General features: G+C 37.0%; 1 protein-coding gene across 7 annotated transcripts in view; it reads right to left on the bottom strand.

The window, feature by feature from the left end:
* The window catches only part of SLC4A10 (solute carrier family 4 member 10), a 359,857-nt gene that overhangs the window by 150,821 nt on the left and 183,340 nt on the right, over positions 1-25,696 (bottom strand). For all 7 annotated transcript variants that reach the window (XM_060177810.1, XM_060177808.1, XM_060177811.1 and 4 more), the window contains exons 5-6: positions 6,151-6,311; positions 2,746-2,934 (exon numbers count right to left, since the gene is read on the bottom strand). In XM_060177810.1, the coding sequence (XP_060033793.1) occupies positions 2,746-2,934; positions 6,151-6,311 (350 nt within the window). The remainder of the gene's footprint in view (positions 1-2,745; positions 2,935-6,150; positions 6,312-25,696) is intronic.

Here is a 25,696-nt window from a genome sequence, read left to right on the forward strand (position 1 = left end):
ATTCACTTTAGAAATACTCATATTTTAGTTTTTAGAAAGCTAAAAAATTCCTAAATAAGACAAAAGGCAGACTTTCAGAAATCCCTGTCTCTCTGTGTAGACTTATGATTCATGACTTTAGTTCTATTATCTCTTGTGTTTAGCAGATATTTAAAGCAATAACAAGTAGTGTGTCTAAGTCTAGAGGATATTACAGTAAATATTTAAGCCAGTTACTTCAACACCTCTTTTCTTCCAACCACAATGAGATTATAGCAAGTTAATGACCTAAGGTCCTTACATATTTAATAAAATACATATTCTTCTTAGAGACAAATATTTCTGTACCATTTCTTGTAAAAAAATTTTTGTAATGAAAGCTGAATTTCATTGTAATAAGATGTGTGTTCTTTTATTATTAGAACAATAGTCCATGGGAATCTTTTACTAAGGTTTATGAAATCCTGGTGACATAAAGCCATAGTGAAAATTAGTACCCAGCTAAGTATGTTTTCAGAATATCATGATATTAAATAAATACTATTGTATAATAAAAGCACTGCATTCCTCCAAGGATAAGACTTCAAATTTATATCTATAACACATTTCAAGCAAATTGAGTCATAATAGGAATATATTTTAAATACGTATGAGGTGTTGTTGGTCAGTGGCTATAGAGCACACCTGCAAGGGTAGGAAACTTCACAAGTGCAGCTTCACAAGCTGCACTTCCACCTGCAGGGTAGGAAACTTCACAAGTGCAGCTTCACAAGCTCAAGTGTCTCTCTATCTCCCCCTCTCTTCTTGATATTTCTCTGTCTTTATTCAAAATAAAATAAAAGAATAAAATATTAAATACATATTATGCAAAACAGGTGATATAGTTTAAAAAGCATTCAGTGAAATCCATAAATAAAAGTTGGTATACACAATATGCATATGATATATTTATTGAACCAGATATGTACACAGCTAAGCCTCTTTTAAATAATAGAAATGGATTATATTCAGTAATTACAACATCTTTTAAAAATTAAATTAGTTTAAAAGTAATTTTTGTGTACTGGGGAGATAGCATAAAGATTATGTCAAAGAGTTTAATGCCTGAGATTCTATAGTCACTGGTTCAATCCCTAACATCACCATCAGGCAGAGCTAAGCAGTAATCTGTAGTATTATCTATCTATCTATCTATCTATCTATCTATCTATCTATCTATCATCTTTCCCACAGCATTTTTCTCATTAAGATAAATGAATAAAAAATGTCATTAATAACTTGATTATATGTATATGATTATAAAAGCATATCTATCTATATTAATTCATTTGTTAAAAATTATACTTATTTGTATATATTTGATTAAAAACTCACATATAAAACAGAATTTAGGAAAAATCATTTTCACACTTTTGAAAATAAGAGCGAAATTATGTCAAATATTTCATTCTGTTAACACATTTGTTTTTGTTCATTGTGGAAATCTGAGTAACTCTTATAAAGCATTTGAAAATATGACTTTTAGAACCAGAGACTTTTTTTTATGAGCAGCTTAATTTACAAGCTTGTAAGGGGTATATCATTTAAAAATATATTTATTTATTTATTCCCTTTTGTGGCCCTTATTATTTTATTGCTATAGTCGTTGTTGGATAGGACAGAGAGAAATGGAGAGAGGAGGGGAAGACAGAGAGGGGGAGAGAAAGATAGACACCTGCAGACCTGCTTCACCGCTTGTGAAGTGACTCCCCTGCAGGTGGGGAGCCGGGGACTTGAACCAGGATCCATATGCCGGTCCTTGTGCTTTGTGCCACATGCCCTTAACCCGCGCTACTGCCCGACTCCCAGAACCAGAGACTTCTATAGCTAATGGAAGTTTAATAAACACACACCATTTTCAGGATAACTTGAAACTAATAGCCTAAAACTAATAGATTGACCTAAGACTAATAATAAAATAATTAATAATAAAATAACAATGTAACAATAGAATAGAATAATAATAAAACAACCTAAGACTAATAGAAAAAAATTGATAATAATCAGATATTACTAATTTTTCTTAATATAGGTTATGAAAATATGTGTAAGGAGAAAGTAAAAATTCAGGAGAAATAAAGTAGTCTGAAACTCAAACCATAGGAGTAAGTCAATTGTTTGAAAACAGTGCAAGCCATCTGTATTGGTATGCAAAAATGGAAAGTGAGATATTAAAGATGTAGTATTGTCATTAATTGAAAATTAGACTCTCTCTCTCTCTCTCTCTCTCTATATATATATATATATATATATAGTCACAGACAATGCACTAATTGATAATTTCATTCTTAATCTCTATTACAGTTTTTAATATGACCTACATAAAATCATATTTTTCCACAAACAATAAATTTTGATCAGTGTTAATTTTAAATCTCATTAATGGTATAAATCAAATTGTTATGTCCCATTCTAAAGCTATGACAATGACTAACACTTTTGGATGCAATTAATACTCAATTTGTTTGCTATACTTGAGTCTATATTCTTATTAGATAAGAGTTTTCTTAACATACTTTTATGAAAATTTCGGGAAACATACCCGTTACTAAAATTTCTAAATTTTCATACTTGATAGTGACACTATATACATATAACATTTAAAACCCTACTAAAATAATCTGTATTTCAATAGATTATTTGTTTTCAACTAAAACAAATTTTAAAAGATTTAGGAGCACTTTGATACTATATTAGACATACAGAGCACAATAAAGAAACAGTTACCATTTTTATCCATGGAATTTGGCTCTGATTGTTTCTTGCCAATGTCAGCAAAGGAACGAACAATGGGAATCCTATTGGTGAGTTTTTTCTGATTCTGATGGTGATGTTGTTTCATCAGTGCCTCATGTACCCTGTGGCGTACATCCTCATTGAGTTGTCCTGAGCTCACTTGTTGGTCAAGGATCATATCTGAAGAAAGAAGACATGAAGATTAATTAACACTACTTTTCTATTGTTTGTCAGTAGTGAACCACTGAGTGAAAATTTCTACTTTACTTCTTAAAGTAGAAATATGAAAACCTTAAAGTAGGAATATGTTACTTTAAAAATCTCTTACGTATGGTCATACAAACAGAAGTCCATCTACCTTTGTACAAATGTTGCACATAAAGGCCTTGGGAATTCTTTTTACTAGCAATCATTTAATTTTAACTATACAATCATCTTACAGAATATCATTTTTAAATGGACACAACTATATTAAAAGCAAAGAGCTTTACTGTTTCTATTATTTATACTGATAGGAGGTAAAATTTGGACTGGCTGTGGTATATTACACCAAAACAAAGAACTCTAGAGAAGAGGTGGACAGGAGACGGTTGGAGGTTGGCTGTTAGGATGCTTATGCAATGATTGATAGAAAAGCACCAAAGTTGGGAGCCAAAGGTTTTGCAGACAGACACTTATCACAGGGAGATAAGAAATTATATACCTGGAGCTGGGTGATTGCATGCCTGGTTAAGCACACATATCATCATCAGCAAAGATTCAAGTTTGAGCCCCCACTCCCCACCTGCAGGGGGGGGACAGTTCACAAGTGGCAAAGCAGGTCTGAAGGTGTCTATATTTGTCTCATCATCCCTATCCCCTTTCCCCCTCTTAATTTCTCTGTCACTTCAAATAAAATATAATGGAAAAAAATGGTTGATGGAAGTAGTGGATTCGTAGTGCCAGTACCTAGCAATAACCCTGTGGCAATTTAAAAAATTTTAAAAAGAAAGAAATTGTACCCATGTGTCAACATCTGTATTGTGATTCATTAACCCCCCAATAATGTAAAAAATGAGTTTTTCTAAAAAAAACCAGAAATACCTCACAAGCCAGCAATAATACCCCTAGGTACTTACCTGAAAATATGAACACACTAATTTAAAAAGTTATGTGCATGTTTTAGAAAAACCAAAACTGTGCACTATTCACATTAGCAAAATATGAAATCAACCTAAATGTCAATGGATAGATTACAGGATAAAGAAACTGTGGTGAGGCCAAGAGACAGCTCATTTGTTAGATTACATAGTTTAGCATATTCAAGGTCCTGGGTTCAACCCCCCCAGCACCACATGGGTGCACCATATATAAGTGAAACTTCCTAAGTGGTGAAATGGTGGATGCTGTGGTGTCATTCTTTCTCTGTCTTGCTCTTTCTCCCTTTGTTTCCTTCTCTACCTACTATTAAATAGTAAAGAAAAACAAATCCACTGGAAGTGGTGGAGTTACACAGCTGTAAAAATTCAGTAGAGAGAGAGTCAAGGGTATTTATATACTTTTCCCATATTTGGGAGCTTCTTTCTGCCCTGATCTAGCTTTCTAGTCCTATCCTCAACTCTAACACCATCTTCCCAGACAATACCCCTAGCCCACCTGCATGCTAGCTGTCAGGCTCATGAAAAAGTTAATAAATTCATAGCCCTTTGGAATATACCTAAAATAGACTTCCTAGCTCCTTCTAATATGAAGACTCCAAATTTTATATGCTATACTCTTACCTTTAGGTTCTTGATTATTAAACATTTTTTCTGTTTTATATCATAATGCTTTTCAGCCACCAAGTTGCAGATGCTACCATGATACCTACCTTACTTCCCTGGGAAAATGACCTCACAAATGTGTCCTAGAACCCCACCTCTCCAGAGCTCTGCCCCATTAAAATAGAAAATAGAAGTAGGTTGGGGGTATGGATCAATCTGTCAATGCTGATGTCTAGTGGAGAAGCAAGTATAGAAGCCAGACCTTCCACCTTCTGTACCCTGTAAAGATTTTTGGTCCATACTCCTAGAGGAATAAAGAATAGGGAACCTTCCAATGGATGGGAAGTTCAGTGTTGGAAATTGTATGGAATTGTGCTCCCTTATAGCATAAACTTGTCAATAACTATTAAATAACAATAATAAATAAGACCAAAAACAAAAAATAACAAAATTAATAATAATAATAATATTTTCATTATTTTACTTTTGCTAAAATATGTTTATCTTCCAGTCCAAAAGATATAGTAGTTCTATGCCTGTATTACTAAGAAAACTTTATTAAAGTATTTAACTAAAATATTTAATATTTAGTGTAATATTTTACTGATATTTTAATTTAATAATTAATCAAGTATATTACTAAAGTACTTCATATGTATGACTGTTATGTTATATAAAATTCATATATCTCAAGGGCTAGTTATAGTACTATATTACAAACTAACCTCAGGTATATAACATACCTTTTTCTAGAAATTTAATGTAGTTTTGTGTAGTTTAAATAAGTAGACAGAAGACTATGGGGTACTCAAAAAACCTTGTAACTTTATGTGATCATAGCATCTCACCATGTGCAAAGGTGCAGATTTGCACCTTAGTATCATATACGAACATCAAACATCTCTATCTTCTGCTCCAGTGTGTAAAGCAATGGTATGGGTGTGGTATCTCTCCTTCTCTTTCCTTTTATCTTTCTCTCTCCTGCTCTCTTTGTAAAATTAAAGAAAAAATTTAGCTCTCCAGAGCAGTGGAATCAAGCACATGCGCAAGGTACCAATATCTCATAAATACAATAATTCATTCATTAATTAAATGGACACACATTTCTTTTATTACATATTTCTATTTTAATTAATTGAATAGGACAGACAGGAATTATAAGGAGAGATAGAAATGGAGAGATAAAGAAAAACATCTGTAGCACTGAAGACCAGGTGTGTGCTCATTCCAGTATGCCATGGCCCTGGCCATCCTTCTTTGTTCTGTTTTAAATATTTTTTTATGTTCTGAATTTCTTTCATTTGGCTGTTTTCTTTATTTTATTATTGAGATAAATCTGTATATTTACAGGTTTTTTTCCTTAAGTTTTTAGTGGTAGTGATTTATGTAAATGTGATAGTAAAAAAACGATAAATTAAGTAATTAGAGTGATGATATTTAGGATCTTCTCTAGATTTGCCACTAACAAGATAGACAATATTTTTTCTAAAATCCGTCTTCTTTTATTTAAAATGAAGGGGTAGAAGAAAATGATTTTAAGGGCCCATATGCTGATGATGATAATTTATTTTCCAAAGGCACTGAGGAAAAGGGAATTACAAAATTATCTGTGCTTATGAAAATGAAAAAAACCACCAGAGAATCTGAGATGTACCTGCAATTTCTTCTAAAGTGTTGGCACGCATATCCAGCAAAACAGTTCCATTCAGAATACAACTTCTCAACTCAAACAAGCTGTGCAGTGAAAGAGTTGCCACATAAGGTTTGCTCCACCTCTCCCCTCCATCTTCCACATCTTCCTCAAACTTCAACCACCTATGTGAAGAAATATCATTATCACCAAACTGAATGTCAAATTGAAAATAAATGATATGAAATTACCATAATAAAAGATAGAAGAATGCTCATATTGTTTCTTGGTAGGATGAAAAACTAATCCAAGGTAAAATTTCTTGTCATGCCAGATTCAATTACAGGTTTGTCTTGTTTTCTCCAGAATCTGTGACTATATTCCACCTTAATGAAATTACTTCACTTGAATTTATAAAAATATATATATATATATGCAGACATATAATTCATTGTATTGCTGAACTAAATTTTTTACTATAAGAGATGTAAGACATTTTGGGTTCTGGGGGCATGGCCAAGGTATAACAAGAACTATAGTACCTGCGGCAACAATTGATAAAAGAAATAATATAAAAAGAACACCTGAAAATGCACATTACAGCCTATAAAGTTTGAATAAACTTGCTAAGGGTCAGCTATATTGAAAAACGTGCATAGAAATGGATGGGAGAGAACATCATCAAACAGAGATGCTCAAATTCAGCAGTGAGGAAAAAGCAGAAGCAGCCATATTGAAGCATGGATCCAGCCCCAGTCCTGGCTTCAAGATGTAGGAAACAGTATGGGAATAGCTGAGATAGAGGAATAGGGTGGCCAGAGGCCAGAGTGCAGTCTGAAAAAACCAAGCACAGATGAGCCCCTAGCCATAGTGAACAGTATAACCATCAGCTGTCTTGGAATGGGAACTAGAACAGCAGCCAGCTGTAGGATGCCTATGGAGCCATACTGAAATGCCCATAACTGATGGCAGACTTACTGGAACTGGACCTGAATAATAAAGAAGATTTTCTCTGCCCCCACCACTCCACCACATAAAAACAATACAACCACAGAACAATCTGCAATTTGAACATCAGAAAGCACATTCAAACAAAACATGGAAAAGAATGCAAAGTCAAGGGAATCAGGTGGTAGCACACATAATGCAAATCACAAGGACTGGCACAAAGTGCAAGGACCAGCATAAGGATCCTAGTTCAAACCCCCGGATCCCCACCTTTAGGGGAGTCACTTCACAGGTGGTGAGGGAGGTCTGCAGGTGCCTATCTCTCTCTCCTCCCTCTGTCTTCCACTCCTCTCTCCATTTCTCTCTGTTAAAAAGAAAAAAAAAGAATGCAAAGTCCAACATCATAAGGACTTAGAAAAAATGTCTGAGTTTGAGTTCAGAAATCATTATGGTGATTCAAGGCTCCAACCATAAGATATAAATGAAAACTAAGGAATCCAGAGGTCTCTTCACCAGAGAGCTAAAAATTCACAAATAGAACTCTAAAAGGAAATACATCAGGCTCAACCTGACGCTGTTAACTGGCTATGGAAGAAGGGCAAATGCAAGAAGAAGAAGAAGAAGAAGAAGAAGAAGAAGAAGAAGAAGAAGAAGAAGAAGAAGAAGAAGAAGAAGAAGAAGGAGAAGGAGAAGGAGAAGGAGAAGGAGAAGGAGAAGGAGAAGGAGAAGGAGAAGGAGAAGGAGAAGGAGAAGGAGAAGGAGAAGGAGAAGGAGAAGGAGAAGGAGAAGGAGAAGGAGAAGGAGAAGAAGAAGAAGAAGAAGAAGAAAGGAATTTAAGGAAACTCTGGACAGCACTAGGGATTATCTAAGAGTCCTTGTATTCAGAGTAAGTCAGCTTGAGGACATAATATCAGGACCAGAAGATAAAACCACCACTCTCTCAGAATACAAAGCTGCCAAAGAAGGAAGGTTTATGAGAAATGAAGCAGTTCTGTGTGAAATAAGAGAATCCATCAGAAGAAAGAAATGTGAAAATATTGGAGTATCTGAAGATGAAGAGAAGGAGAGAGGAGCAGAGGGCACATTCAAATAAATTATTGCAGAAAACTTTCCAAAACTGTGCAATGGTCAATATATAGATATAGAGGAAACTTAATGGAAACCAAAACTACTGAACACCAAACAGCCAATGCCAAGACACATAATAATAATATTTTCCAAAAGTAAGGACAAGGAAAAAATATTGCAGGTTGTAAGGGGGGAAAAAAAGCTGACATACAGAGGCATAACCATCAAGCTCTTACCAGATTTCTCAATACGAACCTGAGAAACAAGAGAATGGAATGAATGGAACTCTAGCTCCAAAAGAGGCAATCTGTGGTAGAATAGAAATAGGAACTCAAATAGCAGCAACAAAAGGAGCAAACATATAAGAAAAGGGAATGTACAGAGTGATAGGACCAATGTTGGTAAACCAAGGCCAACTATCAATGACCTAGCTATCAGAAAAGGAACTACAAAACAAACAGGGACATCAGGCATGGATTGCCAACCCTTCACCCTTATCACTCAGGTAAGACCTTTCCTTTAATGGTAGTCTCTAATTCCATTCCAGGAGGTTCACTTCCTAACAAAGTCCCAAAACTTAGATATAGGCCAGGTCCCATAAGATAGAGCATATGTTCGCATGTATCAATAAATTAGGGCAAAATATATACCTGAAAGCAAAAATACACAATAGTTTTTAGTGAGTCAGTATCAAGTTCATAATGAAATAGTGTCCACTTAGACTTGGATACCCTCCTCACCTACTTCCTATTACAGTTTTCTCTCACTCACTCCAAAGCTAACCTTATCAAAGCAAGGACTGCAAAAACTAAATAAGGGTCAGAGACTGGCATACTTTAAAGATGACTCTTTAGTCACTATCAGGCCATTCCACCCAAAGCAAGGGATTTTGGGAAGGGAATATAATAGAGGATTTGGGTGAATAGAGGATTTTGAGTCCTTATGGGGGGATGTGTATGTTGCAGACACTGGTTATGCAGAACTGGGAAACCATGAACATATATAGACAAATGCACTATAATCATCCCCCCAATACAAATTAAACTAAAAAAAAGACATTTTGAAAATATATGCAAGAGTTATAGTTCTTCCATTAGAAGAATTTCCCTCATTAGAAGCTCCCTTTTTTTTTTTTTTAACCAAAAGCACTATTGAGCTCTCACTGATGATGGGATGGTACAGCAAGGGATAGAACCTGGTATCCTAAAGCCTCAGGTATAAAAGTCGTTTGCATAATCATTAAGTTATCTCTCTAGCCTTCTAAGGAGTTGATCTTTAGGAAAAGAGAGAGAGAGAGAAAAGGAGGGGCCAGGTACCTGGTTGAGCACACATTACAATTCACAAGGACCTAGGATTCAAGCCCCCAGACCCCACCCGCAGGGGGAAAGTTTTTCAAGTGGTGAAGCAGTGTTGCAGGTGTCTCTCTGACTCTATCCCTCTCTATCCTGCCCTTCCTTCTTGATTTCTGACTGTCTATATACAGTAAATAATCAAGATTAAAAGAGAGAGAGAAATAAAAATGGAGAGAAGAAATGGAGGGAAAAGTACAAAAGAAGGAGGAAGAAAGTGAGAAAGACTTAAAAAATGGATACAAATGAAGATGATTATGCTTAGTGAAGATAAAAGATGAAACACTACTGGATGGTTTCACTCAGACATAGAATCTAGAGAATTGTAATACATGAACCAGCAAAAACAAAATAAAACTATAAGTATAAAAACTGTCTCTTAATTTTATTTTTTTATTTTTTTTTTAATTTTTTATTTAAGAAAGGATTAGTGAACAAAAGCATAAGGTAGGAGGGGTACAACTCCACACAATTCCCAACACCCAATCCCCATAACCTACTCCCTCCCATGGTAGCTTTCCCATTCTCTATCCCTCTGTGAGCATGGACCCAGGGTCGTTGAGGGTTGCAGAAGGTAGAAGGTCTGGCTTCTGTAGTTGCTTCTCCGCTGAACATGGGCGTTGACTGGTCGGTCCATACCCCCAGTCTGCCTCTCTCTTTCCCTAGTAGGGTGTGTCTCTGGGGAAGCTGAGCTCCAGGACACATTGGTGGGGTCTTCAATCCAGGGAAGCCTAGCCAGCATCCTGGTGGCATCTGGAACCTGGTGATTGAAAAGAGAGTTAACATATGAAGCCAAACAATTTGTTGAGCAATCATGGATCCCAATCTTGGAATAGTGGAGAGGAAGTGTTAGGGAGGTACTCACTGCAAACTCTAGTGTAATCCTGTTTTCAGGTATATATTTTGCAGTAGTTTATGGATACGTGTGCACATAAGCTCTCTCTCACAGAAACTGGTGTATATCTAGATTATGGGACTTTGTTAGAAAGTGAACTACCTGAGATGAAATTAGAGTGTACTATTAAAGGAAAGGTCTCACCCAAGTAATGAAGCTGAAGGGTTGTCATTCCACACGTGAAGTCTCTGGATACAGTCTGAGGTGAAGCATGTTGAGATGGCAATCGTTGCTTTGGTTAGGTTGTGATCGGCGGATGCAATATTATTTGGTTTGGATTGGGAGATGTATACGGGAAAGTGGGCCCTATCCTAGGGTTCCAGGACTGGGGGAAGTAGGGGCTCTATAGTGAAGATGTGAGGTTCCTGCTGTCTTAGGGTTCAAAAAGACAATCAATAGTTAATATTATCATCACATTATTTGTTAATTGGGTTAACTTTGAAAAGTCCCTTTGTTATGGTTTGCTGTACAGTACCCAGTATCTTGTATATAGCTGTGCTGTTGGAAGCTTCTAATCTACTTGGTCTAGGCTTTTGAGAGAGTCCGTATATCAAATACATAGCCTATATATTAAAAAGATTCAGTTTGTGTTTTGAGAAACTTTGAGACATACAATTGATTTCCCCCTCTCATATTAATTAACTACTGATTTATATGTCTACATTTTGCTAGGAGTGTACATAAACATCATTCCCACCACCAAAGGACTGTGACCCATCCCTCCCGCCCACTCCCACCCCCCACTGGCCCAGGAAGCTACATGTCTACCCCTCACCACTGGGTATTTACTTTGGTGCCCTACTTACAATTTGATCAGGTCCTGCTTTTAGTTTCCCTTTCAGATCTTCTAAGTCAGCTTCTGTTGATGAGTGGGATCATCCCATACTCACCTTTATCTTTCTGACTTAGCTCACTTAACATAATTCCTTCTAGCTCTGTCCAAGATGGGTCAGAGAAGGTGGGTTCATTGTTCTTGATAGCTGCATAGTATTCCATTGTGTATATATACCACAGCTTTCTCAGCCACTCATCTGGTGTTGGGCACCTGGGTTGCTTCCAGGTTTTAGCTATTATGAATTGTGCTGCTATGAACATAAGAGTACACACCTCTTTTTGGTTGGGTGTTATGGAGTCCTTGGGGTATAACCCCATGAGAGGAATTATTGGGTCATATGGAAGGTCCATGTCTAGCCTTCTGAGAGTTTTCCAGACTGCTCTCCACAGAGGCTGTACCAATTTACATTCCCACCAGCAATGTAAAAGGGTTCCTCTGTCCCCACATCCTCTCCAGCATTTGTTGCTGCTGTCCTTTTTGATGTATGCCATTCTTACAGGAGTGAGGTGGTATCTTAGTGTTGTCTTAATTTCCATTTCTCTGACAATCAGTGACCTAGAGCAGTTTTTCATATGTTTGTTAGCCTTTTGGATCTCCTCTGTGGTGAATGTTTTGTTCATTTCCTCTGCCCATTTTTGGATGGGGTCATTTGCTTTTTTGCGGCTAAGTTTGCTGAGCTCTTTATATATTTTGGTGATTAGTTTCTTGTCTGATGTCTGGCATGTGAAGATCTTCTCCCATTCTGTGAGGGGGTCTCTCTGTTTGTTTAATAGTTTCTTTGGATGTGCAGAAGCTTTTCAATTTGATGTAGTCCCATTGGTTTGTTTCTGCTTTGGTCTTCCTTGCAATAGGGTTTGATTCATCAAAGATGTCCTTGAGGTGTATGTGGGAAAGTGTTTTACCGATGTTTTCCTCTAATTATTTGATTGTTTCTGGTCTGACATCTAGGTCTTTGATCCATTTGGAGTTGATTTTTGTTTCTGGTGAGATAAAGTGGTTCAGTTTCATTCTTCTGCATGTTTCAACCCAGTTTTCCCAGCACCATTTATTGAAGAGAGCCTCCTTTTTCCATTTAATCCTTTGGGCCCCCTTATCAAAGATTAGATGCCCATAGGTGTTGGGATTTACTTCTGGGCTTTCAATTCTGTTCCACTGGTCTGTGTGCCTATTTTTGTTCCAGTACCATGCTGTTTTGATGATGATGGCTTTATAATATTGTTTAAGGTCTGGGAGTGTGATGCCTCCATTTCTGTTTCTTTTCCTTAAGATGGTTTTGGCAATTCTAGGTGTTTTCAGGTTCCAGATAAATGATTGTAGTGTTTGTTCTATTCTCTTAAAGAAGCTTGGTGGAACTTTGATGGGTATTGCATTAAATTTGGATATGGCTCTGGGGAGAATATTCATTTTGATGATATTTATTCTTCCAATCCATGAGCATGGGATATCTTTCCATTTCTTGGTATCAGTTTCTATCTCCTTGAGTAGCGACTCATAGTTTTCAGTATACAAGTCTTTCACTTCTTTGGTCAACTTTATTCCTAGGTATTTGATTGATTTTGCTGAAACAGTAAATGGGAGTGATTTCTGGATGTCTTCTTCTTCAGATTTAGTGTTTGCATAAAGAAATGCCACTGATTTTTGTACATTGATTTTGTAGCCTGATACCTTGCTATATTGCCTAACAACTACCAGTAATTTTCTACTGGATTCTTTAGGTCTTTCTATGTATACTATCATATCATCTGCAAATAGTGAGAGCTTGACTTCTTCCCTTCCAATCTGTATTCCTTTGATTTCTTTCTCTTGCCTGATTGCTATGGCAAGAACTTCCAATACTATGTTGAAGAGTAACGGTGACCGTGGACAGCCCTGTCTAGTCCCCGATCTGAGGGGGAATGTGTTCAGCTTCTGTCCATTGAGTATGATGTTGGCTGTAGGTTTGCTATATATAGACTCCACTATCTTGAGGAATTTCCCATCTATTTCCATTTTTTGTAGAGTTTTGAGCATGAATGGGTGTTGGATTTTGTCAAAGGCTTTCTCTGCATCTATTGAGATAATCATGTGGTTTTTGGCTTTGCTTTTATTGATGTGATGAATGACATTGATTGATTTACGGATGTTGAACCAGCCTTGCATTCCTGGGATGAATCCCACTTGGTCATGATGAACAATCTTTTTGATGTGTTGCAGTATCCGGTTGGCCAAGATCTTGTTTAATATTTTGGCATCTATGTTCATCAAAGATATTGGTCTGTAGTTTTCCTTTTTTGTTCTGTCCCTATCAGCTTTTGGTATCAGGGTGATGTTGGCTTCATAAAAGGTGGAAGGGAGTATTTCTGTTTCTTCAACCTTATGGAATAGCTTAACAAGTATGGGTATTAACTGTTTCCTGAAAGTTTTGTAGAATTCGTTTGTGAAGCCATCTGGTCCAGGACTTTTGTTGTTGGGGAGATTCTTAATAACAGTTTCAATTTCTTTGTCTGTGATTGGTGCATTTAGATTTTGTAGTTCTTCTTGGTTCAGTTTTGGAAGTGCATAGGTTTCTAGGAATTGTTCCATTTCTTCCAGATTCTCTAGCTTGGTGGCATATAGTTCTTTATAGAAGTTTCGCAGAATTCTCTGGATTTCTGTGGTGTCAGTTGTGATATCTCCTGCATCATTTACAATTCTACTAATTTGAGTCTTCTCTCTTTTTTGTTTGGTGAGTCTGGCTAGGGGTTTGTCAATTTTGTTTAATCTTTCAAAGAACCAACATTTGGCTTCATTGATCTTTTGTATGGTTCTTTTATTTTCGATGTTGTTTATTTCTGCTCTAACTTTAGTGATTTCGGTCCTTCTGGTGGCTTTAGGGTTCCTTTGTTCCTCTTCCTCTAAGTTCTTGAGGTGTGTAGTAAGGTCGTTCATTTGGGCTTCTTCTTGGTGTTTAATATGTGATTGTATGGCTATAAGTTTCCCTCTCAGTACTGCTTCCGCTGTGTCCCAAATATTTTGATAGGTTGTGTCTTCATTTTCATTAGTTTCCAGGAACATTTGAATTTCCTGTTTGAGTGAGTCTCTGACCCAGTGGTTCTTAAGGAGCATGTTGTTTAGTTTCCAAATTCTATGTCTTTTAATAATTTTCCGTTTGTTGTTAAAAGTTAGTTTTACTCCACTGTGGTCTGAGAAGATACTTGGGATGATTTCAATGCTCTTGAATTTATTGATGCTGTCTTTGTGGCCTAACATGTGGTCTATCCTTTAGTATGTGTTATGTGGATTTGAAAAGAAGGTGTATTCCAGTTTTTTGGGGTGGAGGAGTCTGAAAATGTCCAAGAGGTCTAGTCTGTCGATCTCTTCATTCAATTCTCTTGTATCTTTATTGGTTCTCTGCTTTGTTGATCTGTCTAAGTGTGAGAGTGGGGTATTGAAGTCTCCCACTATTATTGTATTACTATTAATGTATTTTTGAAATTCTTTCAGTAGATGCTTAATGTATTTAGATGGTCCCTCGTTGGGTGCATAGATGTTAATAATTGTTACGTCTTCTTGGTTGATTGATCCTCTAATCATTATGTAATGTCCTTGCCTATCTTTTATTACTTTATTTAATTTAAAATCTATCGTGTCTGAGATGAGAATGGCTGTTCCTGCCCTTTTTTGTGGACCATTAGCCTGTATGATAGTTTTCCATCCTTTCACTTTAAGTCTGTGTTTATCTTGTTGTGACAGATGGGATTCTTGCAAGCAGCAAATGGTTGGGTTATGTTTTCTGATCCATCCCCCCACCCTGTGCCTTTTGATGGGTGAGTTTAAGCCATTGACATTTATTGATATTATGGATTTAATGTATTGTAGTGCCATTGTTCTAAGAAACAATTTGTTTACTCTGACATATTGCAAGTATTATAGTGATGTTCTTGTTTATAAGAGGTCTTTTAGTACCTCTTTCAGGGCCGGCTTGGTGATAGTTGCCTCCTTTAACTGTTGTTTGTCTAAGAAGGTTTTGATCCCTCCATCTAGTTTGAATGAAAGTCTAGCAGGATATATTATTCTTGGTTGAAACCCTTTTTCATTCAGGGCTCGATAGATATCTTGCCACTCCCTTCTGGCTTTTAGAGTTTGAGTTGAGAAATCTGCAGAAAGTCTTATGTGTTTTCCCCTGTATGTGACTTTTTGTTTCTCTCTTGCAGCCTTTAGGATCCTTTCTTTATCCTTACTTCTTCTCATTGTGACTATGATGTGTCTTGGTGTTTTCAGGTCTGGGTTGATTCTGTTTGGTACTCTCTGGGCCTCTTGCACCTTGATATCCTTTCTGTTATTCAGGTCTGGGAAGTTTTCTTGTATTATTTCCTCTAGAATGTTTGCTTCCCCTTCCTCTCTTTCTTCCTCTGGCAGGCCAATTATACGAATGTTACTTTTTTTGAGATCATCCCATATGTCTCTGTTGTTGTTTTCAGTGTCTCTCAATCTCTTTTTAAGCTCTTTCACCTCTTTCTTAGTTTTCTCTAACTCATCCTCTGTCTGACTAATTCTGTTTTCTGCTTCTGTTAGTCTGCTTTCCCTTGCCTCAGCTTCTTTCTTCATTACAGCTATTTCAGCTTTCAGTTCTCTAATTGTCTCAAGATAATCAGTATTTTCCTTGGGGGTCTCAACTGTTGTTTCCCTAATAGTGCCATTCCTTTCCTCCAATGTTGTTTTCATTTCTGTGATTAATAAATTTATTATTGCTTGCATACTTTTCTTATCTATGGTTACTTCTGACTGATTTGTGGTTTCTTCTGGGCTCTTGTCTTCATTCATTGGGGTAGCAGTTTTATTTGTTTTTAATCTACCCATTTTTTTTTAATTTATGTGTTTCTCTGTCTTTTTTTTTTTATGCTCTGTTGTTCCTCAGATGTTGTGTTTTGAGCACAAGTAACACTGTACTAAATACCTTTATGACAATTGCACTCACCAACCTCTGGAATTACAGCAGCAACTGAAGTAAGTATTGAAGGAGTTTAATCGTTACCAGTTAGCCAAACAATTTCTCCAGTCCGTGAAAAATAGTAACCAAATCCCAGTAAAGAAAGAGAAAAGAAAGAGAGGATAGCAAGAATAGACAGTTATGCATATCTACTATCCAGTGTATATTCTAGGGGTAACAAGAGTGTAAAGGGAACTAGAGCAGAGATACACACATAGAGAGTCCACTCTGGGTCAGATTTCTTCCCCAAAGTAATTCACAAATTCAGAAAGGCAAAGAAGAAAGAAGTGTATGACAAGATAAAAAAAAAAAATAGAGATAGAGAGAGATAAGAGAGAGAAAAGGGAGAAGATAAGAAGAAGAGTTGTAATTAAAGAGCAGTGCGAGGAACTTCCCAAATGTGTATCAGTGAATTTAAAAAAAAAAAAAAAAAACCCTGTTTGGTGGTATGGGGTATCCTGCTAGTAGCTGGTCCCAGGCACTGCTTATGGGGGCCGGAGGGCGGCGGGAAGGATGTATGCTTGAAAATTAAAAGGAAGAAAAAAGAATTTTTCCCCCTATTCTAATTCTTAACCCACATTAAGTTATAGACACCTCCTTGGTATGAACGCTATGGCCCCTTATTGGCTGGCCTGCTAATGGCAGAAAATCCTATTGTTTACACGAGATGTGTCCGGAGCTCAAAGGCTAGCCGCTTCTCCATCCGCCATCTTCCGGGAGACCCCCCCCCTCCAGACTTTTTAAGAGGATTTCTCAAAAATGAAAACTAGCTCCAAGTCCTTTGATCCAATGAGAGCTATACTCAAGAAGTCTTTGGATCCACCCACAGGGTCGCGGTGGACCCTGGATTCTCCCAAGAGGAAGCCCCAGAGCTAATGTGCTCTCTCTGGGTCCTCTGCCTGCCTGGCTCTGCAACCGGCGGAGGAGCCGCCTTCTTGGGCGGGTGGAGGACAATGTCCGGCGCACTCACCTTGCTCGGCGCCACTGGGGAATTCTGGAGCCCCGCTAGTCCGTGTCACCTTTACTCTAATTCTTAACCCAGATTAAACTGTAATCACTTCTTTGGTGCCCCCCCTTATTGACTGGCCTGCTAAAGGCAGAAAATCCTACTGTTGCCAATGATGCGATCAGAGCACTCGCTGTCAGCGACTTCTCAGGTCGCCATCTTCCTCAATGGCTCCCTCTTAATTTTTTAAAACTATGGTTGTTAGGGATAGTAAGATCCTGGAACTTTGGTGGTGGAACTATGCCTTATAATCTTGAAAACCCCTATAAATCACTAATTAAAATATACTTGCTCAACTTCTGTATAAATGAAGTATATTCATTTAAAAAACTAAGAGTGAAATCTCTGGGATTCAAGAAAATTTGAATTATATGCACAGATGATTTGGCATAGCCATAGGTTTTATAAGCTATATAAAATGTAGAGACATGGGAGGCAGAACAAAGATGAAGGCTTGAAGAGAACACCTGGCATATGCTCTGCAAGAAGGTACTTTAAACCTGGGAATTTCGTGTGAGGGCAGGATTTCCAGGCCAGTGGTGGAGGAAGTCTGCAGGAGATGTCAAAGTGGAACCAAGACAGAGCCATATAAAGCACCTTTAGGCTGGAAAACAAGCTGAAAAGCACAAAGGAAGCACAGAGTTCCACCAAGTTGCAGATGCTCCCATGATGCCAACCTGACTTCACTGAACAGATAACCTCACCAATGTACCCTGGAAACCTACCTCTCCAGAATCCTACTCCACTAGAGAAAGATAGAAACAGGCTGGGAGTATGGATCAGCCTGCCAATGCCCATGGCCAGTGGAGAAGCCAGACCTTTGGCCTTCTGCACCATAATGATCCTAGGTCTATGATCCCAGAGGGATAAAGAACAGAAAATCAGCCAATGGAAGGGATGGGATACAGAACTCTGTGGTGGTAATTGTGTAGAATTGTATTCCTATTATCCTATGGTCTTATCAATATTAAATCAATAACTTAAAATAAACAATAAATCAAAATAAATTTTGAAGTCATGACATAAAAAGAAATGTAGAAACATTTTCCTCCCTAAAAGAAAGATAATTTACAAATAATTAATAATTAATAACTCAAGAAAAACCACTTTATGTCAGCTACAAAAGTATGCCAAAGCATTGAGTTATTTCAGTGAACAGTTTAAAGATTATATTAAAAACAATATGTGAAAACAGAAATATCTCCTTCTTTTCTCTTTTATATCCTATTTAATACTTCAGAAGTAAAAAAATATATATTAGATATGGAAACACAACAAATTCTGTTTCAAGATTTGCAGTCACCAGATATACTGTCAGTTACAAAAATGCCTGATTGAAGTTAATGACCTAAAGTGCCGCAATTTATTCTAGTTGTCAAATAAAGTCATCTGACATTTGTTTGACTACCAAACCAAGGCAAATAAAAAATACACCAGCATTAATGTGATGGACAGTGAAAAAAAATATCAAAATTGCAGCTAAACTGTAAGGCATTTTCTATTATAGGGATTGGGGTTTAAATATTGAGATTACTTTCATTTCTTACAGTATAACTAGATCTGTTCTTACCCATGATTAGCACATTAAAATTTCCTTTTACTAAGCAAAACCAGCATAAAATAGTTATTTTATGAATTCCTTGAATAATTAGTTAACAATAATGTCCTCTAAAGTACTCATATTAATATCTACAAAATTCCCCTGCAAATTTGAAACAGATGTTTTCCACAGAATTTGACTTTCTGCTCATCCTGTTCTCACTAATTTCTAAGACTTTTCATTCTCTGATTACATCCAAAGAGGAAGTAAAGGAGTTATTGTATCAGCCAAAATTATAGTCTTAAAGAAGTAATGGATTTTCAAGATAAAAGACACACTTTTAGGTAGAATTTGGATTGTGGAGGGTGGGCTGAGGGATATAGTTAGAGGAGAACATATATAATTATAAAGTGCCTATTTCAAGAAGAAAGAGAAAATTAAATATATTCAAATGTGAAGTTTATAGACGTCAGCTGTTTTAATTCTGTAATATCCTTACACCTCACACTGTACTGGAAAATCTTGTTGACTTAAACCTTTACTAATTTAAAATATCAAATTCTTTCACGAAAGAACAAAATTCTTCTGATATAACACTTTTTCACATTACTATGTATGGATCAGAGTCCTAACTGCTATTCCCTACTTTGTCTCTTCTGAGTTCATCTGTGGGAAGTGTGGTTAAAGGACAATCACAGTGAATCAAAGAGTAACGACAGTGAATCAAAAGTGTTTCCCCGTCAATACAGAGCTATTGTATATTTGTGCATTTTTCTATTAATAACATAAGTTATTTATAAGAACACTTAAATTGTAATGAATAACTTTTGTATATAAATTCTTTTAGGGTTTTAAAAAATGAACAGTTGTTGGGGGTTGAGCTCAACCCAATTAAGATTAGATGTTAACATTGTCCAAGGACCCAGATTCAAGCCCAGTCACTATCTGCAGGGGGGAAATTTCATGAGCAGTGAAGTAGTGCTGCAGGAGTATCTATCATCTATCTGTCTATCTATCTATCTATCATCTATCTATCATCTATCATCTATCTATCTATCATCTATCTATCTATCTATCATCTATCTGTTATCTATCTATCATCTATCTATCTATCATCTATCTATCATCTATCTATCTATGATCTATCTATCTCCCTCTATACCCCCCTCTTCCCTCTTGATTTCTCTCTGTCTCTATCCAATAAATATTTTTTTAAAAAACTAAGATACTTTAAAAAATGTGAGGGACTGGAAAGTGGCTCACCCAGTTGAGTACATATATTACCATGCACAATTACCAATGGAGTACACATAATACCACGTTAAAGTCCCCAGTACTCACCTGCAGGGAGAAACTTCACAAGCTTTGAAGCAGTGCCACAAATCTCTATTTCTCTCTCTCTCTCTCTCTCTCTCTCTCCCTATCTCCACTTCCCCTCTTAGTTTCTCTCCATCCTAACAAGTAAAATAAAAAATAAATAACTCTAAAAAAGTGAACAGTTGTGTTACACATTTATTAATTATGATTTTAAAACTTAGCTTCAAAATCTAAAACTTTGTTTAAACTGTACTTGGCAATAACAGTAATCATGAATTATTCAAGATGTGATATGTGACAGGTGCAATATGCTGATAAATTATCCTTACTACTTATTAGATTAGAAAAATTTTAATCAAAGGACAGAAGTACTTCAAATGTTTATACTAATTATTTATTAGAATTAAATTTCATTTGAAAAATCAAATGCAGAATTGCTGTACCTCTTTCTACCTTTATGAAAACAGAAGGATTAAGGTTCAATGGTATAACTCATTATTCCATCTGGAAGGTGAAAGAAAAAAAACACCAATCATATTAAGAATAAGGGAGTTACTTATGTCAATTAGCCATTTAGATAGACTAGGAAACCAGAAGAAAATTACTTCTTCCACTTTAAAACCCACTCCATTTCTAAGTCCTCATTAAATACGTTCTGTTCTTTACTGATGTATGTCTCAGCCAGCATTCATCTACCCTCCTCTTCAATGTCTGTTACTATTTTGTTTGCTCATCAGATGTATTCCTGACCCTCAAACAGATGCACCATACTAACACAATCCTATCTAATAACATTCAAGATTACTAATAAGTATCAGATTAAACTTCTTTACTATTTATAATTAAACAGTAATTCTTAGTATAAACATGTTATCCAAGTGAATTCATTAAAGCACAGTAAAAATCCTACCTGTGCAACTGTGAGAGAGTGAAAAAAGAGCTAGGTGCTAGAACTGCTCTACTGTCTTACAGTTTTTTGAAATTTAGCAAATTACAAGGAAGTTAAAAGTTAAAAGGAGATAACCCCACCAATGTGTCCTGGAGCTCTCTTCCCCAGAGCCCTTCCCCACTAGGGAAAGAGAAAGACAGGCTTGGAGTATAGATAAACCTGTCAATGCCCATGTTCATTGGGGAAGCAATTACAGAAGCCAGACCTTCCACCTTCTGCACCCCATAATGACCCTGGGTCCATACTCCCAGAGGGATAAAGAATAGGAAAGCTATCAGGGGAATGGATGGATACAGAGTCCTGGTGGTGGGAACTGTGTGAAGTTGTACCCCTCTTATCCTATGGTTTAGTCAGTGCTTCCTTTTTATAAATAATTTTTTAAAAAAAAATTAAAAAGAACAAATCACGATTTGTTCTGAGATGTGAAAAATCATGAGCCCTTTTAATAGAAGGGATTTATTCGTGCCAAAACATATCTTGTACAGATGAAAATAATTTTTTTAATTTCTAAAAATATTCCTTAAAATGGATTTAAAAAATTACAGATATTTGAGCCAATTTGCCTTCCTTCAAGTCAGGTAGGAAAACTTATTTCCTATGACCAAAAAAGACAGATGCTTCTAGCCTTAAACAGGAATGCTAGTACTTTAAAATTCTCATCAATGTATCTTTAATCACGAAAATGTAAAAGCCCTATCACTGATTTGTTGAAAAGATTATAATACATTATTTTCTGCCATCAAAGAAGATGATCACATATGTTATGCTTTTATAAATTCCAAAAGTAGTTTTTCATGCAGTTGGGTTAATAAGGCAGAAAAATTTTAAAGTGTTTTTTAAGTATTTATTTATTTCCTTTTCACTGCCCTTGTTTTTATTGTTGTAGTTATTGTTATTATTGATGTCTTCATTGTTGGATAGGACAGAGAGAAATGGAGAGAGGAAGGGAAAACAGAGAGGGGAAGAGAAAGATAGATACCTGCAGACCTGCTTCACTGACTGTGAAGCAACTCCCATGCAGGTGGGGAACCCGGGCTCCAACAGGGATCCTCCCGCAGGTCCTTGCGCTTTGCACACATGCGCTTAACCCACTGCTCTACTGTCCAACTCCTGGCAGAAAATTCTTAATCTTAGAATTTAACAACTTCTAATTTAGCTTTTACATTTTAAACATAATGGAAAACATCTCAAGTAAACTGATTTATGCCTGTATTTTCTTTACTTACAAAAGCAATTTGCACTGAATAGTACATCACCAATTTAAGATATTAAGTACAAATAAAGAATATAAAGAATTACTTAAGGGGGTGGGCAGTGGAAAATTCAGTTTAGTGCACACAGCACCATACAAGTACCCGAGTTCAAGCCTCCATTCTCCTCAAGCAGGGGGAAGCTTCATGAACAGTTAAACAAGGCTGCAGATATCTCTCCCTCTTTACCCACCCCCCCCAATTTCTCTCTGTCCTATCAAGTAAAAAGAAAGAGAAGGGGGAAAAAGACAATTATAAGACACTTTAATATACTAGTTGACAGGGAAAAATTAAAAACATGAACTATTCAATCTCACTAATAAAAAGTTAAAATTTTAAAAAGTTACATACCAGGCATGTACACACACTAGAGATGTACACACACACACACACACACACGGTCTTTCTTTCCTCCTTCCTTCCTCATTTTCCACCTTCCTTTCCTTCTTTTTTTTTTTGTTTTTTATTTTTTTTTAATTTTTTTTAAAATATTTTATTTTTATTTATTTATTCCCTTTTGTTGCCCTTGTTGTTTTATTGTTGTTGTCATCATTGTTGGACAGAGAGAAATGGAGAGAGGAGGGGAAGACAGAGAGGAGGAGAGAAAGATAGACACCTGCAGACCTGCTTCACCGCCTGTGAAGCGACTCCCCTGCAGGTGGGGAGCCGGGGTTCGAACCGGGATCCTTATGCCGGTCCTTGTGCTTTGCGCCACCTGCGCTTAACCCGCTGCGCTACCTCCCGACTCCCCCTTTCCTTCTTTTTTAATGCAATACTAAGGAATGAACTGAAGGTCTTGCACGTGAGGATGCTGCCAAGTGGCCTCTCAATATTTTTTTTAACCTTTTATTCTGTATACCTGGGGAGCACAAGTAGAGAGAGAGAAAGACAAAGAAAAACAAAAAAGGAAAAGGAGGAGATGCACCAAAGCCCCACTTTACCACCCACACAGTTTTCTTTAGTGTTGTGCATGGTGCTCCCATGAGGTGCTGAGTTTAAACCAAGAATCTCACACATGCTAAGGTCTGTGCCTCACTGACTGAACTATCTTCCATCCCAATATATACAATATTTTTTTCCTACCCTCTGATGACTTATCTTATACAACTTTGGGGAACAGAGACCTTCCAGAGTGGGATTAATAGTGTGACCTAGAAGAATATTCCTAGCTCTAGAACATGATTTTTGTGTGACCTAAATTCATTATTTAATTTTTCCTCATCTTGATTTTCTCCATTTGCAGGGCAGATACAATGAAATAATCCATGTCAAGTGCTCAGAAGTCTGTCTCCCTTGAATTTGTCAAGAGCTCAATAAATATTAGTGATTATTATGGTAAAAAATTTTAAGTTAAAATTAAAATAGATTTATTTTTTTCTATACAATTAGCAAATATTTTTGAATTTGATAATTTAATGAGGTCTGGTGTAAATAAACTATCTCATATACTGCTAGTGGTAGTATAAAGTGCCAAAAATTATAAAGGCAATTTTGCAAAGTCTTATCAAAGTAAAAATTGTCTCAAGCCACAGACTTCCATGGCATGGATATGGAATAACAGCAACTGCAAACTCACCCTCAGAAACAACCAGATAAAGCCACTAATAATTAACTGGAATGTTAAAACGTTACAACAGAAAAGTTTGAAGAAAGTCACAGAGCCATAAGTGGTTTTACTTTCTGAAAAGGAGTCAGGAAACTTTACAAAGACAGTTAGAACTATGAGCTGACACAAGGCAGATGCAGCCATTTTGAGTCACAGGGCAGAACTCATAGGCTCAGCACAAGAAGGTGGAGAAGAACAGAACACTTGTCTGAATCAAACGCTGTTTCCCCCATTCAAAGGGTGCCATTCAAAGGCAGCCAGAGTCCAGAATAAAGTCTGAAGCAAGACAATGAAAACTCACTGCCTACACCCACATAAGTGAAGACAAAGAATGCCCCCACACAAAAGACATTTAAAATAAAAACTGTATATCAACATATGACTGGCTTAAGAAGTTATGGGATATACATTCCATGAAATACTATTTTGAAATAAAAAAGATAATATTGTATCATTTGGGATAAACTGGATGGAACTGGAGGTGATCATGCTTAGCAAAATAAGTAAAGATATGAAGCCTCTACTTCCCCCAGTCCTGGAACCCTTGAATAGGGCCCACTTTCCCGTATGCCTCTCCCAATCCATATAAAATAATATTGTATCTGCCGACCACAACCTAACCAACACAACGATTGCCACCTCAACATGCTTCACTTCAGACTGTGTCCAGAGACTTCACGTGTGGAATGACAACCTTTCAGCTTCATCACTCGGGTGAGACCTTTCCTTTCATAGTATCGCTAATTCCATCTTAGGTGGTTCACTTTCTAACAAAGTCCCAAAACCTAGATATACACCAGTTTCTGTGAGAGAGAGCATATGTTTACACGTATCCGTAAACTACTGCAAAATATATACCTGAAAGCAGAAGTACACTAGAATTTGCAATGAGTACCCCCCTAACACTTCCTCTCCACTATTCCAACCTTTGGGTCCATGATTGCTCAACAATATGTTTGGCTTTGTATGTTAATTCTCTTTTCAGTCACCAGGTTCCAGATGTCATCAGGATGCCCGGCCAGGCTTCCCTGGATTGAAGACCCCACCAATGTGTCCTGGAGCTCCGCTTCCCCAGAGAGCCACCCTACTAGGGAAAGAGAGAGGCAGCCTGGGAGTATGGACCGACCAGTCAACGCCCATGTTCAGCAGGGAAGCAATTACAGAAGCCAGACCTTCTGCCTTCTGCAACCCACAATGACCCTGGGTCCATGCTCCCAGAGGGATAGAGAATGGGAAAGCTATCAGGGGAGGGGGTGTGATATGGAGATTGGGTGGTGGGAGTTGTGTGGAGTTGTACCCCTCCTACCCTATGGTTTTGTTAATTAATCCTTTCTTAAATAAAAAAGAAAAAAAAGATATGAAAGACACCCATACAAACACAATAAGCCTAGACCTCAAATAGATAACTCTCTCCATTATCACTGGTCATCTCCATCAAGACCCCTTTGGCAGACCCCAAGGCAGGACCTTGCCCTCAGTGTGGATCAATAATGGTAAAGAATGTTCCATCCTCTGAAGGGGTTGGGTAACATATTCTATCTACCACCTGAGGAAGATGGGTTCTGAAATTGGTGCAACTTGGAATGTTTCTACTCATGACCACAGACTGCAAGATCAGACCTATACAATGCAGAGATTACATAGGCTCCTTTGCTGAATATGAGCCACAGATCAGATCAACGGGGTTTACAGTCAACAATATTAATACACTTTCCCCATATGTGGGAGCTACTCTCTTCCCTGATCCAGCTTTCTAGTCCTTTACCAGCCATGACATCATCTCCCCAGACAGTAACTTGTATCCACCTGCTTATCAGATGTCAGGCTTAGGCAAAAACTAACAAAGTCATGGGCTTTTT

Source organism: Erinaceus europaeus, chromosome 18, assembly GCF_950295315.1.
Source record: "Erinaceus europaeus chromosome 18, mEriEur2.1, whole genome shotgun sequence".
Classification (NCBI taxonomy): Eukaryota; Metazoa; Chordata; class Mammalia; order Eulipotyphla; family Erinaceidae; genus Erinaceus; species Erinaceus europaeus.